Source organism: Manihot esculenta, chromosome 12 (genome assembly GCF_001659605.2).
Source record: "Manihot esculenta cultivar AM560-2 chromosome 12, M.esculenta_v8, whole genome shotgun sequence".
Classification (NCBI taxonomy): domain Eukaryota; kingdom Viridiplantae; phylum Streptophyta; class Magnoliopsida; order Malpighiales; family Euphorbiaceae; genus Manihot; species Manihot esculenta.
The window spans coordinates 32,831,603-32,853,572 of record NC_035172.2 but is presented as its reverse complement, the minus strand read 5'-3'; the positions used below and the strand labels follow the sequence as shown (position 1 = coordinate 32,853,572).

Below are 21,970 nucleotides of genomic sequence, written 5' to 3'. Positions count from 1 at the left end.
CAGTTTGCTATGACTCAAGATATTGGATATGTGAGTCTTTTATGAAAAAATTAAATAGAATCTTCGTTTATATATCTTGGTTACATGATGATTCATTTTTTTAAAAAAAATTATGATTTATATATAGAGGTCAAACATAATATATACGAAAAAAAATTATTTAAATTCAATGTACTATAAATTAAAATATAAATAAATATACTATACATGAAAACATTATTTAGATTCAATTTACTGTGAATCAAGATATAAATAAGTGAATCTTCATGAAAAAATTAGATAAAATCTATTTTCATGTTTTTGGTTATATGATTACCCGCTTAAGAATTTTTTTTATGATTCATATAAATTAACACAAAAATTTTTCATTCTATCAAATTTTGTATTCAAAAATTGGACAAATATATATTTTATGTAACGATCCGGAAATCGAACCGCTACCGGCGCTAGGATCCAGATCGGCTTAAAGCCGCCGGGACCCGTAGCAAGCCTGACATACAACCTGTACACCTGTTTAATCCCATACATGATCAACATATACATAAAAATTTAAACTTTTTCCTTTCATTCATCAAACTTAACCTGTGCATGCACAACTCATAAACATAAACCACACACTGGAGTTCTCATCAAATGCTCCAATGGGGTAACATAAATGCATAAAGCCTGGTTTACATAAACATCAATAATTCATTTCATTAAACGATCATGTACTCAAAAAGGGATAACCATACATATAGGGTCAAGCACAATTCTAATCCTCAATATCATTATTACATGACTATTCAATACTTTACAATTCATCATATCCACATCTAACTATTACATAAACATAGCTTTACTCTTGAGGACTTCCTGATCTATCCCGTACCTGCAAACCTGGGGGATTAAGGGAAAGGGGTGAGCTACTAGAGCCTAGTGAGCAGAATAATAAAACATCATATTTAAAATTCATGCTTTCATGGAATGCATCACATCACAGACAAATCACATCAAGGATGAACTTGTCACCATTTTGCCCTCTACACAGTCTAATCATGCCAGGGGCGTAGTGCAGGCACACCTAGACTTCCATAGCATACATATCCAATCGTGCCGGGGGCGTAGTGCAGGCACGCCCGGACTTTCTCTTACATAGTGTCAGGGGCGTAGTGCAGACACGCCTGGACTTTCATATCCTATCATCATTATATCATGTCATAACATCTGAGGGCTAATGTATCATTCAACATTCATCCACATCAACAACATAATATGCAATGCAACATATTCGTGAGTTCTAATGCAAGCACCCTAATATATCTCATGGCATTCATGATGCGTGAGTCATGCTAAAACTTTCATTATTTACTTTGAATCATAAAGAGTCATTCTACTCACCTCTGGCTAGCTCTGACAAGACACTGAAGCAGCTGACTCACTGCTGGGGTCCTCGGTTCCTCGGGTCCGAACAACCTATACAGGTGGACTCAAATGAGGAACCAAACATACATGAACATGACTCTAAAATATTCCCCACAAACCCCCCAAAACACCTTAAAACAATCATAGGAATCATGCAAAGGAGGGCTGAACAGGGCACTTTCGGCAGCAGGTTCGGCGGCCGAAAGTCCCTTCAGAGCTGAAAGTCATGCACCTTCGGCGGCACTTTCGGCGGCCGAAGGTTCCCTCCAGAGACGAAACTCATGCATGTTCGGCGGCACCTTCGGCGGCCGAAACTCCCTTCCAGAGCCGAAAGTCCAGCTTTTGGGGGCAGGTTTCGGCAGCCAAAGGCTTGCCTCCACAGGCAGTTTCGGCTGCCGAACCTGAGTTCCTCCAAAGGGTAGAACTCAGCCTCCTACATGCACAAATGCCTCTCAAACTACACAACTCAACCAAACCACTTCCAAAGCATGCATACACACATACATAAGCTCCTAGGGGCTTCAAACTATACTAAACCCCAACTACAACACATCAAACGTACATAAACAACCCACATTGCTCAAAACTCAACATAAACCCATAACTCAAATAAAACCTAAACATGCATTTCTACCCCATAAATCTTCATAAAACTCATTTAAAACATATAAGAATAGTAGGATCGAAGCTTACCTCTTGAAGATCTAGAGGAGAAACGATCCTAACTTGGAGATGGGGGAGATCTCAACTCTTTGGTCTCCAAGCTCCAAAACTTGCTCAAATATCTTCAAACCAAGATAAAGCTTGTTAAAACTTGAAAGATCAAAGGAAAACATCAAAAATCAACCATGGGAGAGCATGGACTCACCGTTGGCCGAAAATGGGGAGAAAGCTCGCCCATTTCGGCCATGGAGCCCTTTTTATAGGGGCTGCCAGACCACCTTTCGGCAGCCTAAGGTGCCTCCAAAACTCATGCAAGTTCGGCGGCCGAACATGAGGTTCGGCGGCCTAACCTTGGCCACTTTCGGAAGCCTAACTTGCCCTCCTAAACTATCCCACGTTCGGCGGCCGAACCTGGAAATGCCTCCTTGGTCTTTTTCATTCAAAAATCAATTTTCATCTTACTTAAAATCATGAAATACATTAAAACATTTTATAAAAACATGATTTTGCCCTTCTAGAGGTTTCCGACATCCAGGATTCCACCGGACGGTAAGAATTTCGATACCGGAGTCTAGCCGAGTATTACATTTTAGTGCTGATTTTTATAAAAAAAATCAATTAACACAATAACTTTTTAATGTTAATAACCTGATAAAGAACTAATTATATTCATCTAGGAGTTTTAATTAATATCGTTTGCCTAAAACGATATAAGAGAAAATATAGGCTAAAAAACGAAAAGTCTTATTGAAATTTCTCAAAAATTGAAAAGTGAGTTTCTGATATCCAAGGGAGGCTATTTATAATAAAAATAAAATCCTAATATGTAAAATTATGAAAATATCTAAAATATCCAAAAAAAAAAAACTAAAATGCAAAATTGACCCTTAAATGATGAAATTTTCATATCGAATTTTGTGATAGGCCTTCGGCACTCGTCACACTTTTAAAAGTCGTGCGTCTCGAAATTTTCTTTTCAAAAAATTATCGTGGATCTCTATCGGACGTCGGCAGCAAAAGTTAGACTTGGTCCAAGTCTACCGTAAAGTCCAAAACTAATTACTCCATATCATAATCTTTTGACACTAACCGTTTAATATTTAAATTTTATAAATTATAATTATTCAATTACAAAATGTAATTGCTTAACTCTTGAAAATTTGAAGCGCATTTAAAGTATATATATACTTAGTGATCAAACGGTTATGCTTTTAAATGTGTTAAAAGTTAATAATAAAAAAAATTAGAAGTTATTGATTAAATAATTATTTGGTTTTGGTATAGTTTCAGTTATCAGTATTGAGCTAAAAGCTATCCTATATGGGATCTTGGCTATCAAATAATATGGCTTCAAAATGGTGGTAGTTGAAAGTGACAATTTAGAAGTTATTGATACGCTAAATGCAGATATTCAGGTGCGTGATGTGAAAAAATATTTCATATCAGTAAATTATCAATTCAATTAGTAATATATAAATCCTGATTTAATACTACTCAATAACTTGGATTAATTATTTTGCGCTAGATGAAAAGTAACTTCAAAAAGTTATTTGGATCAATTTGAATTTCAATTGGTATCAGAATCACCTAAATTAGAAAAACCTGCAAGATCAGAAAAATTATATAGAGTTCGTGAAACTGCGATGAAAGAACTATTCGTATGATACAAAGTGGAGCCACTTAAAATATTAGCAAGTTTGCTTCATTTCATTAACAAAGATTGCACCAGCTTTTCTAATGATCCTTTTAACTCTACATAATTTTCTTTGATAAAAGAAATTTGTGTCAATTAATTTTTTAAATAAAAATCAAAAATCAAATTATATATTCAACTAAAAAACGTTCAATGATAATTTTTATGCTTTACGAAAGAGAGCCAAATTTTTTGCTTTTAATTTATTTTATTGTCTTCACCAGTAAATTAGAGTTTATTGTAAAATTTAGTTTAATAAAAAAACAAAATTATTGTAAAAACTCTTGAGAGCAAATATTTAATTAGCTATCACTTTGGAATTTCCTATAAATAAAAAAAGCCAGGAACTTATTTGAATTAATAATATCCTGGATTCTAGCTACTAATGAATTGGAAAAAAAAAATAAAAAATACAAAAGACAAAAAGGTTGTTCAAGGCAGACTGCTCGCTAAGTCTTAACAACAATGTTGTCACAATGTGCTGGAATGCACATCGGACGACGATACATGAGTATTGTCGTATAGTAAAGCAGGACATATGATGAGAAATTAATTTATAAATTCAAAGAAATGCAAAATTAAAAACACAATAATATAAATTAATACTAATGAATTGAAAATCACTATATTTATTTCTATTATTATAATATAATATAAAGTAGTAGTTAATTTATTTTTTATAATAAATAAAATTACAATTAAAATTATAATTTTATAAAAATAAAAAATAATTTATTAAAAATATATTATCATATATAAAAAAAATTAAATTTTTATATTACTATTTAAATCTCAAAATGTAGTACAGAATTACAGTGCAAAATTATTTATATAAAAAAAATAATTTATACTATTCAGAAAAAAGTTATTTATATTGACTCTATATATAGATTTACAGTGCAAAATTATAATATATTTATTTCATAAATCTATATATGCAATTTAATAATTAATTAGTCATAACAAACTTTGCCACAATATATTTTTTTTTTCAAAATTAACACGGGTTGGATTAGCTTCAAATCGGATTAGTTTCACTTCAGTATACGATTCATGGACTATTTTATATTAACTTGTTAAATATTTAAACTAAAATTTAATTTACTAAATATTTAAATTTATAAAAGCCGTATTAACAAAAATTCAAAATTAACTATGTAATTTATAAAAAAAAATTAATAAAGATTTAGACTAACTATTTAATTTAATTTATTATTAAATGTACTTGAATTTTTATTAATAAATTATTAAATTTTTATAGAATAATAATTTTTTTTTTGAATCAATAGAATAATAAAATTATAAGTGTAACTTTATTGACTTATAAAAATTTAATAAAGATTTAAACTAAGTATTTTGGATCAATAAAAGAGAATTCAAAAATTATTTGAATTAATTTAAATTGAACCGTTATATAAAATCATATTAATCCCTAAATTTTATTTATATATTTTCCTCGTACGAGTTAAAATTATTATTTTTAATCCAACTTGACCTAGTTCATTTATTGCAAGAGAAAATTTTTTTTTAACTGAGAATTGAGGATTGGGCTGATTTATACATCTCTCTCTTACGAACTAAAATTATTATTTTTGATTCGAAATTGACCTAACTCATTTATTGTAAGAGAAAGTTTTTTTTTTTAAATTGAGAATTGGAGATTGAACTGATTTATATATCTCCCTTTTACGAGCTAAAATTATTATTTTTGATCCAAAATTGACCTAGCTCATTTATTGTAAGAGAAATTTTTTTTTTTTTCAAATGGAAATCGGAGATTGAGAAATAGAATATGAGATCTCTTAAGTTTACTATAACGTATTCAACTCAGGTGTATTTACCACTAGACTAAATTTATGAGTGTTATTACAAGGTATAGCATATTCAAACCTATGACAGAAAGATACATAGTCAAAATTCAAGCTACATCTTAACATTAAAAAGCAGGAAAAAAATGACAGTTTGAAAATAGATGGTTCGGATATAAATCACTAATTTCAAATTATTTATAACCTAAATTGCTTGTGGTATAGCAATTTCTTGCAGAACTTCGTCCTTCGCAAGTTTTTTTCCTTACCAGACAAGCAATGTTCCAGATAAGCTAGCCGACGGAATGATAAATTATGCAGAGGAGGAGACATCTAATTTATAGGAAGATTGGGCAATACAGCATTGAAATTAAGAACATGAATCGCTTGTCTCATTGAAGGCCTTGAGCCATGATCTTGCTGAGCACACCATAGTCCAACTATCATTAAATATTCCATTTGTTTCTCGTCAAAATCCATATTAAGTCTCCTATCAACAGCCAATCTAAGCGTCTTGTTTCTGTAATGATCCCACACCCACTCCACCAAACTTATTTCAGGTCTGTCTTCAATGGGATCAAGCACTCTTCTTCCCGTCGCAATCTCCAAGGCAACCACCCCAAACCCATATACATCTGATTCTCTACTAGCCTCGCCTGTGTTTTGTGAAACAAGCTCATGGTTCAATAGCCGAGCTAATCCAAAATGACAAAGCTTCGCATTAAAATTTGAATCTAGCGTGATATTGCTTGCATTCACATCGCCATGGACTAGACATTGTTCCAATTCTTCATGAAGGAAGACCAAAGCAGAGGCCAATGCAAGAGTTGCTCTATATCTTACATCACAAGGAAGAGTAGTAGTCCTATTCCCAAATAAGTGAGAATCAAGACTCCCTTTTGGCAGAAACTCATAGACAAGCAAGAGCTTCCCTTCTTCATGACACCAACCTAGGAGCTGTAAAAGATTTTGATCTCTCAATCGGCTTATGATCTTCATCCCTGTTATGTATTCCTTTTTCGTCTGTGTTAAATCCCCAAGGTATTTTGTCACAGCAACTGACATTTTTAGACGAGGAAGGTGTCCTTTGTGAACAGAATAATAATACTCTCCTTCACCCAACTTGGTGTCAGTTGAGAAATTGTTGGTGGCTAAAGCGAGCTCATTATAAGAAAATCTTTGCAGACCTCTTCCTCTTTCAAGGTCATCGTTAAGTGACGTTAAGTTTATTGTGTCTTTTATTCCCACCATCATCTTCTTTGTCCACCAAATGCTTAATGCTATAACCACTGCACCTATCAGTACACAAGCTGCTAGGACAAGAAGTACTACAAGTCTTATCTTTTTAGCATTTGTCTGGTTTCCATCATCTGTGTCCAAGCTTGAAGTGAACTCCCACGACAGAATTGCATGGCGTTCAACATAATCTCTTGTAGCAGACGAGAAGCCAATTGTAACCCATTCAGGAAGAACCTCTCTGAGATCAACAATGGTGGAAAGACTGGTAATCTCTTGAGAAGTACCTGTGAGAAGAAATCTCCAAGACACGCTCAGATTCTTGGTTCTACTATTATAATTGATCAAGACATCAGTATTATCACCGCTGTGTAAAGTGACATTCCAACGAGTATATGTAGACGAATAAAGTGAATTGATGTTAATAGCCACATGCTCAAACTGAGGATCCCAATCCGGGTCTGGGTTTGTGTCAAATTCAATGTGAAGAATTTGGTTTGGAGAGTTGATAGTTGTGACATTATACAAGCCAAGAAAGCCACCGGCTGAATTCGTTGGTACTTGAAATCCAACAGGAGCAAGGAAGAAAGTGAACCCAGAACCATAAATAAGACGGCGCTGGATGTCTACGGTGGAAGTGAAACGGGTGGTGAAGTCTGAGAGCTTTTGTGTCTTGGAATCCCAGATTTGTACTTTCTCTATATAAGTTGCTCGACCAACCTGACACTGGTAAGCATCATTGTTAAGTTCAATGGCACCGACGAACACAGCCGCACCACCTTCATAGATGAAGCTAGTGTCAGCTGCGTCAAACCTTGTTTTACGGAAAGATAATGAATCAGCAGAGGGAAGAAGAAGAAGAAGAAGGAAGGAGCGGAAGCTAAGAATTGACATTCAGAGACTCAGAGGAAATTGAATTAAAAAAAATAAAAAAAAAAAAAAAAACTCACGAAGCAGAAGGATGAAGGTCGATCATGCAAAATTGGTCCTTTAAAATCTCACAAATCACAGCTGGAAATAATTCCAGTTTCCCTCGTTATAGCATAGAATCCATCGTTTCTACTTCATAAATTAATTTGTCAGTGTAGCACAAGACAAAAGAATAAATCCACATAGAGAATGCACAATACTTCCAGTCCATCAGAAATTACGCCAAATTTCTGATTTCTTTTGCAATTACTTGACAACATTTTGGATTTCATTCAAATCTCTATTTGTCTGTTAATGATTTCCATTTTCTACAGTGGATTTTGCAATGACGTTAGAATGAACTACTGCTTAGTAAGCTTGTAATAATCTATAAGTAAGTTCATTAATATCAATACCATTCTGTTAATTCAAATTTCCGACCCATTATTAGAATAAAGCATTTTTTCTAAATTTATTTTGAACTTAAGATTTTTTATTAACTGTGAAAAATTTCATAGTCAATATTTTTTTTTTGCAATAACATAATTGGCAAATGCAAAAAATAAAAAATGCATAACAAAAAATCCATAGTTGGTAACTGCCGGCCTTTCTATATGTGGGACAAGGACGGACCCTAAAGAAGAACGCATGCCTAAGGCCCATCAGGCATTTCTCAAGCAAATCAGTCCCACGTCGCATATCCCAGTCTGGTGACGTGAAGCAGGCCGAACAGGCCACGCGTGTGAGCCCATCCGAAGAAAAACTAATCCGGTGACATAACAAGAGGTAAGAAAGTAGGTCCAGTCACTTCACAATCCTATCAGCATGCACGCTGGGAGAATTAAATAGGCCGCCTAGTGTGAAAATGGATTCTGACACATTTGTACGTACAGATTTGAGTAACAAAAATAGATAGCATTATAGCAGAAAAACGGTTAGATTTCACTAGTAGATAAAAGAAAAAAAAATAAACGAAGATAAATGTCTTTTTCTCCAACCAAACTTACACACTTACTATAAATCATATTTTTTAAATTTCAAAACATTCATAATAAATTATGCTGAGCTTAATTCATAATTTAAAAAATAATTTTTTTATGTAATTTTTTTTAATAGAGAGCAGAAAATGAAAAATGCAATTTAGATATTTATGCTTGAATTTAAGGGTTTATATGAATTACACATGTTTTTGATTCATACGCATTTTGATTTTTACGGGAAATAAAATAATTACATTTTGTAAGTTTAGATATTTAATAATTATATTAATATTTTTTCAATTGTCCAATAAAATGCAACTAAAGTGAGATGTGAATTAACTTTTAAAATAAAATTCAAAATGAAATGATTTATTCCGCGTAAAATCATTTAATCAACTCATTTTGCTTTTTTGTATATTCAACAAGTTTTAAATCATAGGGCGGCTGGACCTAATTCCGCAACAGGTGGCAGACAATTTGGCGCGTCTCTTTAGTTAGGGATTATATTTTCAAAATCAGTCTAAATATTCAGTTTAATCTATTTGAAATTTTGATTTGATTTTGAGTAATAGTAAGTTTTTATTAAATTTTAAAATTAATATTTTTATTAAATATTCGTCATTATAAACTAATAGGTTTAGATATTATTTAAATAGTAATAAAGAATTAAATTTTAACCAAGTTTTAGAAAATTTAAAATTTATTTTAGAAGTACTAAGAACTATTTTTCGTAAAAATATATAGAGTGAATGGCATTGATTTATTTTTTGATTAGTAGTCTTAAGTTAATCTCCAAGACGTCTGAAAGGAACTCTTGTCGCGTAAAAGACAATATATATAATGTGTCACTAGCACCAAGTCAATAATTAATGTCAATATTGAAGGCTGTATATGATGCCATCTTAAAATTTTATTATTCTTTCCATCATAGACAGAAACGCTGGAAAAGCAACACTTATAAATTAAAAAAAAAAATTATTATATCCAATAGTTATATAAGTCAATTCAATTCAAAAATTAAATCAAAATAAATAAATTAAAAATTAAAATTTTAATATTTATAAAAGTTAAATTGATTTTAAGAAAAACAAATTTAAATTGAATCAGTTTGTCAAGCTTTAAATTCATAGGCCCAATCCATATGGAAGTAAGGAGAAGAACGAGAAGGAAAGGAAAAAAACGGAGAGAAGGAGAAAAATAAGAGAGAGAGAAACAGAATTGTTAGATATTATTCAACTAACTTTTCTGATAATTTCTTTCTCACTTTAATCGTTATTCTTAATACAGTTTGATTCAATTTGATCGGTTAAATTTTTGAATGAAATTTTTATTTTTTACACCTTACGTTTAGTATTCTAAAATTTAATCAAAATATTTTAACCTTAATTTATGGTCTAATATCTTTAGATCGTTAAAAATAATATATTAATTACTTATTAATCGATTTGATTTAATTTTATTAATTTTTTAATTAAAATCGAACTGAATTGAAATTTTAAAAATAAAAATTGAATCGAATAAAAAATAATAAAAAATCAAATTAAATTTTTAAATTAACTCAACTCGGTTAATTTTTTTAAATTGAATATGATGAAAACTATACCAAATATCATAATTATGAACTATAATACAAGCATTATGCATACAACATTTATATTATAAAATTTCTCTCAACTTAAACATGTAGTGTTTATTGAGTTGGTTTACTTGGACACATTAAAGAAGCCATAAATGTTCAGACACCCAAGCCTAGGCCGCTTGAACTAGTTGTAAATGATTGACCGTTGCTCACAGATGGGGACGGTGCACGAAACGTAGGCACGGGCATTTTAGCAGGTAGCTTTGGCAATGGAGCCTCAAAGTTTAAAACTTGAATTGCTTGTCTTATTGATGGCCTCAAATTGTGATCAGGATGAGCACACCAAAGTCCAATAATCATTAAACACTCCACCTGTCTCTCTTCATAATCCATGTGAAGTTCCTTGTCAGCAGCCAATTGAAGGTTCCCATGTCCATAAAGTTCCCAAACCCACTCTACCAAATTCATTTCGTGGTCCTGATCACTGTGATCAATTGCTCTTCTTCCACTGGCAATCTCTAATGCAACAACTCCAAAGCTGTACACATCAGATTCCTTACTAGCTCTTCTTGTGCTTATATATTCAGGAGCCAAGTAGCCTAGAGTTCCTGCTAATCCAGTTGTTTGAGGACCAACCTCATGGTCTGTGAGCCGAGCTAGGCCAAAGTCACCCAGCTTGGCATTAAAGTTAGAGTCTAGCATTACATTGCTTGATTTGACATCTCGGTGAACCACACACTGCTCCCACTCTTCATGAAGATAAAGCAATGCTGAGGCCAACCCAAGAGAAATCTTGTACCTCACAGCCCATGTAAGAGGTCTCCTCTCGCCGAAGAGGTGAGCGTCTAGGCTACCATTTGGCATAAATTCGTAAACAAGTAGAAACTCGCCTCTGTCATGGCACCAACCCAAAAGTTGTACCAGATTCCGGTGTCTCAGTTGGCCAATGGTTTTCACTTCTGTAATATACTCCTTCTTACCTTGTCTAGATCCTCTTGAAATTTTCTTCACAGCAATTGCTAAATCCATGTCGATTAAGTATCCCTTGTAAACAGCACCAAATCCTCCTTTCCCCAGCGTCCTTTCATCCGAAAAATTATTTGTAGCTGAAGCAAGATACTCGTAAGAAAATCTTCGTGGTCCAGCTCTTCTTTCAAGGTCTTCATTGATTGACGTCAAGTTCCTTGTGTGTCCTTCTCTCCTCACCATCATCTGTTTCTTCGTCCTCTTCCTGAAAGAAATCAAGATTCCGGCGATTGCCCCACCTGCTAGGACGCATACTGAAACTGCAACACCAACTATTATTCTGGTCCTCTTTGAACTCTGTCTATTTTCTCCCTGGAAATTCAAACTAGAATTGAATTCCCAGGATTGAAGTTGGTGTCGTTCTCCGAATTGACCTGTAGCAGCTGAAAATCCAATATTAACCCATTCCGGCAAAACCTCCTTCAGATCAATTATGTAAAACAAGCCAGTATTCTCTTGAGCATTGGAGGTTCTCTTGTAAGTCCAAAACACACTCAGATTTTTAGTATTAGCATTGTAAGTAACCCATACATCGGCGGTATCTCCACTGTGAAAGCTAGCATTCCAGGGAGTATGCACAGCTGAAATCAGAGAGTTGTTGTTGATCCCCACATGCTCAACCAGAGGCTTGGGATCCCATTCAGGATTCGGAAATGAATCGAACTCCACCATAACGATTTGGCTCTGAGGCGAATCCATAGTTGAGGTGTTAAACAAGCCCATAAAGCCACCAGCGGAATTGGGTGGGATTTCAAATCCAACCGGACCAAGGAAGAACGCTAGCCCATGGCCGTATCGAGAAAGACCTCGAGTGTCAATGTTGAAAGAGAAATGGGAAGTGAAATCTGAAAGCTTTCCTGTGGTGGAGTCCCAAAGCATGATCCTTTCGGCATAGATGGCCCAACCAACTCGGCATGTGTAGTCGTAATTGCTGATTAATTCAACGATACCACCAGATGAAGGCTTTGCATCGCCATGATAAAGGAGGTTGCTTAACTCAGGACCGAAGCGAGGTATATTGAAATGAACTGAAATAGCTAATGGAAGAAGCTGAAGGAAGAAGAAGAAGACGAGCAAATGCATTGTCAGCAAAAAGGAATTAGGAGGCGTGCAGCAACTGAGCCTTCCCTATATATACAAGAAGACAACAAAACCAGCGGAAACATCAAGGAACGACGTCGTTGCAGACTCCATGACAAAGAAAAGACGGGAACTTAAATGAATACATTACAAAACTTTTATGAACTAAATTAGTGTAACAGTTCAGTCCAAACTGATTTAAATAATTTTTAAATTTATTTTTTATTTGATTCAATTTAAAATAGTTAACTCAAATTATTTATTAAATCAACATTTATATATTACCAATTGAATTGGTAATTTGCCGATGTGGGAAGTTTTTCCATGTTAAGCAGCTGAATATTACACTCTTTCCAACTAAATTTATAATATTCTCGTCGCAACTGAATATTAAATAGAATTCAATTACTAAACTAGGACTGAACCCTTGGATATTGTGGTTCGTTAGTACGTCAGGCGGCTCCACCTCGTCTTACATGAGACCCAAAGTGGTTTTGATACCAATTGAAACATGCCGACCCAAATTGACCGAAATAACTTTTAAACCTACTTTCCACCTGGTCCAAAATGGTTAACCCAATTCATTTAATAGTATTAAGCCAACATTTATATATTACCAATTGAATTGATAATTTGCCAACGTGGGATGTTTTCCCGCATCAAATGGCTGAATATCACAATTACTTTTTATATATTTTATATTTCTTAAAAACTTAATCGTTCTTTTTTCACGTTTAGTTGGAATTTTCTTTTTAAGAGAAATTTTTTTATCAGAAAGATATGGATCCATTAAAATGTCAACATGTCTAAAAGATTAGAGTACTAATAGATTACAATATTAATTTATGAAGAACCAAACATAGTCCAAGGTACTAGAGCCTATCTAAATAAAAAATGAACAGAAGCATCAACCTTATACCCGTTAGAGCAGTTTGACCCAACACTCAACCCGGAAAAGCTTAAGGAAAAGCATCGCCCATCATCTCTAAACTTTTCGCTGCTGGTGCCGACCAAAACTGAAATAGAAGCGCTACTATTCTAGCATAGCTGATGTAATGTTTAATCTTATTGCTGGTTGTTAGTTTGTTTACTATTATTTGTTTTTTCATATTGCATTAGTTGGTTATTTTTTGTATAGCACGTTGTTTAGTGTATTATGTGTTGGTTAGTTATTGGTTAGTCATGGATTTGCTGGAGCAAATCTTTAGGAACGTGGAGCATTACATGACATTTTATTTTGTATTTATTCTTCAAGTTTGTTGAATAAAACTTAATTGAGAGAAAAACGGTGTTGCTATTACAACTCTAGAAAAAAAAAAATTAATCTAAGTGTCATGTTCATCGTCTTCTTCACCTGATTTTTTATTTTTGTTTTTATTGAGTTTTGCGTGGGTTGTATATCTGACATTTGGTATCAGAGCCTTGCTCTTGTTTGCCTAAGTACATACCAAGAAGAATAATTAATTAGCCATCAAGCTCTACTAGATTCGACAATGGAGATCTAACCGACACGACGACGTCGCGGATGACATCTCGAGAAGGGAGTGTTAGAGCAACTATCCTACATGGGCAATTAAAATAGAGGTGTACATGGAGGCCCAGGGCATGTGGGAGGTTGTTGCATTTGATGATCCTATAGAACCATGCAAGGATAAGATGGCATTGGCAGTCATCTATCCAGGAATCACTGAAGAGACCCTATTGCAACTTGGTGAGAACAAGACCGCGAAGGAAGCGTGGAATTCCTTGAAAACCATGCACCTCGGCTTAGCTCGTGTGATGGAGGTGAAAGCACAAACTCTGAGATGGGAGTTTGAGAGTCTTTACATGGATGATGATGAAGCCATCGATAATTTCGCTGGCAGGGTGTCTGTGAGCCGAGCTAGCCCAAAGTCACCCAGCTTGGCATTAAAGTGAGAGTCTAGCATTACATTGCTTGATTTGACATCTCGGTGAACCACACTGTGATACCCAGCCCATTAAAAAAAAAGAAGAAAAAAAAAAGAAAAAAGAGGTCCATAAACATATATTTATATATAAAAAGAAAATTATTAAAATAAGAAATAAATAAATTAATTTAAAAAAAAAAGAAAGAGAAGAAAAGAGCATTAAAAGCTCTGGTTTCAAGAAAGTTCTGTCCCAAAACAAGAGCAAGCTCTCTTCTTCCCGAAGAAAGCAGAAAGAGCAACCCTCTGTTATTAAAAAAAAAAATTTCCTCTTTCAACTCCAAATCTCCTCCCACTCAACCCAATCAAACCATAAACTTCTGAAATCCTCAGCTAGATCCTATTTTAAACCTATATCCTGCTCATAAATTCAATATTTTCTTCCAGCGGTTCCAAAATTGGGTAGGTGAGTTTTATCCTTTTTATTCGATTTATTGCGATATAATTTATTTTCTCTACCTTTTAATAGTGATTTTTGGTGATTTGAGAATAAAAAGGGTAAGATCCAATTAATGAGTTTTAATATTTATTTTTGGGATTAATGATTTTCATAGGTTGATTTAAATAATATTTACAGCTTATTGAGTATTTTTGTTGAGTTTGGGTATTTTTGGGAGGTCTAGCTATGTCGAAATACTGCCCAAATTTTCTTAAAAATATAATTAAAATTTCGTATTTTACGTTTTATATTATTGTTCTAGAGCATTTTTTATTATTTGATATATTATTTTATTTTCTTTTTAATTCTAGGAGAGGATCCAGCTTCCAGGATAGATAATATGGGTCCTTCTGCGACCTAGGTCTTTTGTCCCAAGTATTCTGGTGAGTGGATAAATATATAACATTGATATTTTTCTTAAATATATTTATATGTGTATATGTTACTTTGTTTAGTTAAAATGGGAAAGGATAAAGTTAATTTATATTTCTGAAATAAATGAAAATTGAATTTAAAGCACAGTTGAATAAATAGCCGATTACACTCTGTATATGCACCGAACAGATAACACATTGATGACAGGTTATTTATTTTCAGCATGATATATATATTTATACTGTCTTTGGGACAGCGCTTGATATACAGACAGCCTTTAGGGCGTATGTCAGGTGGTCACCCTTTGGGGGTAGCTCTGCACATGTGTATGACCAGCATTTCATTAACTCTTGGGCCAAATTTGTCATTATAGAGCCTAAGATGTCAGCATTGCTCTCAGGCTGTTATTATTTTATTATACCTGAGATGCCAGCATTATCTGCAGGGAACATATTATGAGTGTATGCGGATTCTATTTTTCACAGTTTATTTTATATTGATGGAATTAAATTGTATTTGTTCAGCTGACTTATTTTAGCTAAATATTGGGTACTATTAAGTACCTAAAGTTATCTTTTTCCCTTTGTTATTTATTTATCAGCTCACTGAGTATGTTGTACTCACCCCTTATATTTCTTTTAATATTTCAGTTCCTTTTTGGTGATCCGCTCAGCAGTCCTCATCTCCTAGTTTATCCTTCCTTCCACCTCGTCCACTCAGAGTCTAGAGGAGGTCGGACCAATCCTAAGTCTTTTGTCTTTTCTTTTTGTAATTTTGATAGATCATGTATAGATTGTACAGCCCAGTGGAAAAGGTATTTTGTTGATTGTAAATATTTTATGAATTGACAGGTCCAACTATCAGTTTTTCTCTTATATGCTTAATGTTTTGAAATTATAGCAGGTTATATGTTTTATATGTATAAATATTAGGGGAAGTTCTGTCAGTTTTTCGGGTCATATCCGTCTCTACAGTTTGGAGATTGGGTGTGACAATTTTTAGCCTTTGGGGAGTATGTCAGGTGGTCACCCTTTGGGGGTAGCTCTGCACATGTGTATGACCAGCATTTCATTAGCTCTTGGGCCAAATTTGTCATTATAGAGCCTAAGATGCCAGTATTACTCTCAGACTGTTATTATTTTATTATACCTGAGATGCCAGCATTATCTGCAGGGAACATATTATGAGTGTATGCGGATTCTATTTTTCACAGTTTATTTTATATTGATGGAATTAAATTGTATTTATTCAGCTGACTTATTTTAGCTAAATATTGGGTACTATTAAGTACCTAAACTTATCTTTTCCCCTTTGTTATTTATTTATCCGCTCACTGAGTATGTTGTACTCACCCCTTATATTTCTTTTAATATTTCAGTTCCTTTTTGGTGATCCGCTCGGCAGTCCTCATCTCCTTGTTTATCCTTCCTTCCACCTCGTCCACTCAGAGTCTAGAGGAGGTCGGACCAATCCTAAGTCTTTTGTCTTTTTTTTTTGTAATTTTGATAGATCATGTATAGATTGGACAGATTATAGCAGGTTATATGTTTTATATGTATAAATATTAGGGGAAGTTCTGTCAGTTTTTCCGGTCATATTCGTCTCTACAGTTTGGAGATTGGGTGTGACACACACACTGCTCCCACTCTTCATGAAGATAAAGCAATGCTGAGGCCAACCCAAGAGAAATCTTGTACCTCACGGCCCATGTAAGAGATCTCTTCTCTCCGAAAAGGTGAGCGTCTAGGCTACCATTTGGCATAAATTCGTAAACAAGTAGAAACTCGCCTCTGTCATGGCACCAACCTAAAAGTTGTACAGATTCCGGTGTCTCAGTTGGCCAATGGTTTTCACTTCTGTAATATACTCCTTCTTACCTTGTCTAGATCCTCTTGAAATTTTCTTCACAGCAATTGCTAAATCCATGTCGATTAACTATCCCTTGTAAACAGCACCAAATCCTCCTTTCCCCAGCGTCCTTTCATCCGAAAAATTATTTATAGCTGAAGCAAGATACTCGTAAGAAAATCTTCGTGGTCCAGCTTTTCTTTCAATGTCTTCATTGATTGACGTCAAGTTCCTTGTGTGTCCTCTCCTCACCATCATCTGTTTCTTCGTCCTCCTCTTGAAAGAAATCAAGATTCCGGCGATTGCCCCACCTGCTAGGACGCATACTGAAACTGCAACACCAACTATTATTCTGGTCCTCTTTGAACTCTGTCTATTTTCTCCCTGGAAATTCAAACTAGAATTGAATTCCCAGGATTGAAGTTGGTGTCGTTCTCCGAATTGACCTGTAGCAGCTGAAAATCCAATATTAACCCATTCTGGCAAAACCTCCTTCAGATCAATTATGTAAAACAAGCCAGTATTCTCTTGAGCATTGGAGGTTCTCTTGTAAGTCCAAAACACACTCAGATTTTTAGTATTAGCATTGTAAGTAACCCATACATCGGCGGTATCTCCACTGTGAAAGCTAGCATTCCAGGGAGTATGCACAGCTGAAATCAAAGAGTTGTTGTTGATCCCCACATGCTCAACCAGAGGCTTGGGATCCCATTCAGGATTTGGAAATGAATCGAACTCCACCATAACGATTTGGCTCTGAGGCGAATCCATAGTTGAGGTGTTAAACAAGCCCATAAAGCCACCAGCGGAATTGGGTGGGATTTCAAATCCAACCGGACCAAGGAAGAACGCTAGCCCATGGCCGTATCGAGAAAGACCTCGAGTGTCAATGTTGAAAGAGAAATGGGAAGTGAAATCTGAAAACTCTCCTGTGGTGGAGTCCCAAAGCATGATCCTTTCGGCATAGATGGCCCAACCAACTCGGCATGTGTAGTCGTAATTGCTGATTAATTCAACGATACCACCAGATGAAGGCTTTGCATCGCCATGATAAAGGAGGTTGCTTAACTCAGGACCGAAGCGAGGTATATTGAAATGAACTGAAATAGCTAATGGAAGAAGCTGAAGGAAGAAGAAGAAGACGAGCAAATGCATTGTGAGCAAAAAGGAATTAGGAGGCGTGCAGGAACTGAGCCTTCCCTATATATACAAGAAGACAACAAAACCAACGGAAACATCAAGGAACGACGTCGTTGCAGACCTTCCATGACAAAGAAAAAGACGGAAACTGAAACAGTTCCGTCCAAACTGATTTAAATAACTTTTAAATTTACTTTTCACTTGATTCAATTCAAAATAGTTAACTCAAATTATTTAATAGCATTAAATCAGCATTTATATATTACCAATTGAATTGGTAATTTGCCGATATGGGAAGTTTTCCCAAGTCAAGCAGCTAAATATTACACTCTTTCCTGCTAAATTTGCAATATTTTCGTCGCAACTGAATATTGAATAGAATTCAATTGCTAAGCTATGACCGAACTCTCGAGTATTGTGGTTCGTTAGTATATCGGGCGGCTCCACCTCGTCTCACACGAGACCCAAGGTGGCTCTGATACCAATTGAAACAGGCCGGCCCAAATTGACCGAAATAACTTTTAAACCTACTTTCCACTTGATTCAAAATGGTTAACCCAATTCATTTAATAGTATTAAGTCAACATTTATATATTACCAATTGAATTGATAATTTGCCAACGTGGGATGTTTTTTCACATCAAATCGTTGAATATCACAATTACTTTTTATATATTTTGTGTTTCTTAAAAAATTAATCTGTCTTTTTCTCGTTTAGTTGGAATTTTCTTTTTAAGAGAAATTTTTTTATCAGAAAGATATGGATCTATTAAAATGTCAACATGTCTAAAAGATTAGAGCACTAATAGATTACAATACTAATTTATGAAGAACCAAACACAACCCAAGTTACTAGAGCCTATCTAAATAAAAAATAAACAAAAGCATAAACCTTATACCCGTTAGAACAGTTTGACCCAACACTCAACCCGAAAAAGCCTAATGAAAAGCATCGCCCATCATCTCTGAACTTCTCGCTGCTGGTGCCGACCAAAACTAAAACAGAAGCGCTACTATTCTAGCATAGCTGATGTAATGTTTAATCTTATTGTTGGTTGTTAGTTTGTTTACTGTTATTTGTTTCTTCATATTGCATTAGTTGGTTATTTTTTGTATTTGTTTCTTCATATTGCATTAGTTGGTTATTTTTTGTATAGCACGTTGTTTAGTGTATTATGTGTTGGTTAGTTATTGGTTAGTCATGGATTTGCTGGAGCAAATCTTTAGGAACGTGGAGCATTACATGAAATTTTATTTTGTATTTATTCTTTAAGTTTGTTGAATAAAACTTAATTGAGAGAAAAACGGTGTTGCTATTACAGCACTAGAAAAAAATTAATCTAAGTGTCATGTTCATCGTCTTCTCCTAATTTGTTATTTTTGTTTTTATTGAGGTTTGTGTGGGTTGTATATCTGACATTTGGTATCAGAGCCTTGCTCTTATTTGCCTAAGTACATGCCAAGAAGAATAATTAATTAGCCATCAAGCTCTACTAGGTCCGACAATGGAGATCTAACCGACACGACGACGTCGCGGATGACATCTCGAGAAGGGAGTGTTAGAGCAACTATCCGGCATGAGCAATTAAAATAGAGGTGTACATGGAGGCCCAGGGCATGTGGGAGGTTGTTGCGTCCGACGATCCTAGAGAACCATGCAAAGATAAGATGGCGTTGGCAGCCATCTATCAAGGAATCACTGAAGAGACCCTGTTGCAACTTGGTGAGAAGAAGACCGCGAAGGAAGCGTGGAATTCCTTGAGAACCATGCACCTCAGCTTAGCTCATGTGATGGAGGTTGATCAAGCACAATTTAGCCACATTTTTATTATCTCTTTTATTGCTTATTTACACATTTTCTAGCTTAATTTATGGTTTTTATCTTGTTTTTACAGAAAAGGAAGAATCTGGAAAATGGGAGAAAAAGTGCAGAAAATTTGCAAAAAGATGATTTGCCCAGTGATTTGCCCAAAAATCTGCTCCAATCACTGCCCAGATCAAGCTAAAACAGATATCCAGAGGCAACAGACAGCAGTGACATGGGCAAGCGATTTGACCAAGACAATCGAGAATCACTGGCCAAATCACTCGCAGAGGCATAGAGGACTGACTCATAGAGAAGCGATTTGCCCAAGAAACTGGTCAAATCGCCGGGCAAATCACTTTGATAGCAGAAAATTACAGCAGAGCGGGAAAATGGACAGCAAATAGAAATCCGAATTTTCAGAAGTCCAAATCCAATCCAATCACTACCAACACTTATCCAAGAGCCACGAAAGAACTTCTCATCCAAGGAAATCCAATTGCAATCAAATTCAACATCAAAAGAGGAGTCCAACATCAAATCAAAAAGGGATTTCAAAACCCTAGACAATTCTTCAGCTATAAAAGGGTAGTCTCAAAACCAGCAAAGGATTATCGAGATAGCAATTCAGCATACTCTCCCCTTCGCCAGAAGCTCTGCAACTTTTCCCTTTTCTCTTCTTTTAATCTTTTTGTGTATTTTAGTCACCATGAGTGGCTAAATTCATTATTTTCTAGTTGAAGTTGAGAATATTCATATTTGTGATGAATTGAGAGGTTTAATACTCCATTGTTGAACTCTTGTTTGTTTCAATATTTATGCAAACTGATCTTTTCCATAATTATTACTTTGCTTTTAGAATCAATAAGGGCCCATTGCTTTTAAATTGCTTAAGTAATATTGTTTGAATGATTTAGGTCCGTAATTGCTTAGGTTGTTCAAATACACATTTAATCAAGTTGCATAATCTAAACTTGACCACGCGGTTGGCAAGGATAGAATTGGGTTTTTCTAAGTCTTAATGCAATCAACAGTTGTTCGATGCTACAATGCCCCAAGGACGTTCCTTGGCAACTTGTTGATTAGTGTTTGATTAGCGAACGTTTCCTAATCAAACTAGAACTAAGGAAGAATTTGGATTGTGAGAAGCGTCTTCCACAACCAAAACTGATTTATTGAAATCAAATAGGAGTCTTTAATAATCAATGATCAATTCTGAACAAACTGAATTAGACTCACACTTCAGCTAGAATCTCTTTCTCATTGAAATTCTCATCTATTTAAATTATTGCTTTCTTTTGCTATCATCAAATCAAACCCCCATCTTTTAATTATTTGTTATTTACTCATCTTGGTTATTATTAGGAAGATCTTTAGTGTCAATTCCCTGTGGTTCGACCCTATTGCCACTATCTACAAGTTTATTGTTTATTGTTTAATAGGTTTATTTTTGACGGCTTCGACAACCGCCTATCAAAAATTGACGCCGTTGCCGGGGACTTGATTTAAACTAACGTATTTTCCCTTTATGACCAGGTCTGACCGTAAAGACACTCTTCTTTACGACCCGGAGATTGAAAAGACTGCCAAGAGCTTAAGGAAGCAAGCAAATTTGAGGAACCAAGCCTCAAAACCATCTTCATCAACAACGCCACCTCACAGACCACCTACTGCCCCTGCTAAAGAAATTTCTGCACCAGCAGAAACTTCCATCACCGCACCTGCTACAACAGAATTTTTCCCAGAAACTGAATTTCTGGTCATGGCAGAAAATCCAGCAATGGCAGCACCACCTGCTGCACATGTAGAAGCTGAAATTCAAGCTGGAAACGTGCCCATTCAAGCACCTCAGCCACGAGAAAGAACTCTCGGAGAGTTGGTTGAACCAGCAGGAGATCAAGCACCCTTATGCATTGAATATCCCCTATTGACAGCACCATTCGAGCTAAGGACAGGTCTGATTCATCTCCTTCCTAAATTCAGAGGCCTAGAAAATGAAGATCCTCACAAGCATTTGAAGGCATTCCACGTTGTGTGCTC

At 34.9% G+C, this 21,970-nt stretch overlaps 2 protein-coding genes and 1 pseudogene across 2 annotated transcripts; all 3 read right to left on the bottom strand.

The window, feature by feature from the left end:
• Positions 1-5,592: 5,592 nt before the first annotated feature.
• On the bottom strand, positions 5,593-7,974 carry LOC110628889 (L-type lectin-domain containing receptor kinase IX.1). The gene has a single exon (XM_021775711.2). The coding sequence runs from the start codon at positions 7,696-7,698 to the stop codon at positions 5,902-5,904; it is 1,797 nt and encodes a 598-aa protein (XP_021631403.1). The 5' UTR covers positions 7,699-7,974; the 3' UTR covers positions 5,593-5,901.
• Positions 7,975-10,281: 2,307 nt separating this feature from the next.
• On the bottom strand, positions 10,282-12,484 carry LOC110627509 (L-type lectin-domain containing receptor kinase IX.1). Its single transcript, XM_021773856.2, has one exon. It carries the CDS (start codon positions 12,379-12,381, stop codon positions 10,429-10,431), a length of 1,953 nt encoding a protein of 650 aa, XP_021629548.1. The 5' UTR covers positions 12,382-12,484; the 3' UTR covers positions 10,282-10,428.
• Positions 12,485-16,695: 4,211 nt separating this feature from the next.
• On the bottom strand, positions 16,696-21,694 carry LOC110627633 (annotated as a pseudogene).
• Positions 21,695-21,970: the final 276 nt, after the last annotated feature.

Bases quoted from the DNA above. Each gene is read 5' to 3' on its own strand.
- LOC110628889 (XM_021775711.2), bottom strand. From the start codon at position 7,698: ATGTCAATTCTTAGCTTCCGCTCCTTCCTTCTTCTTCTTCTTCTTCCC.
- LOC110627509 (XM_021773856.2), bottom strand. From the start codon at position 12,381: ATGCATTTGCTCGTCTTCTTCTTCTTCCTTCAGCTTCTTCCATTAGCT.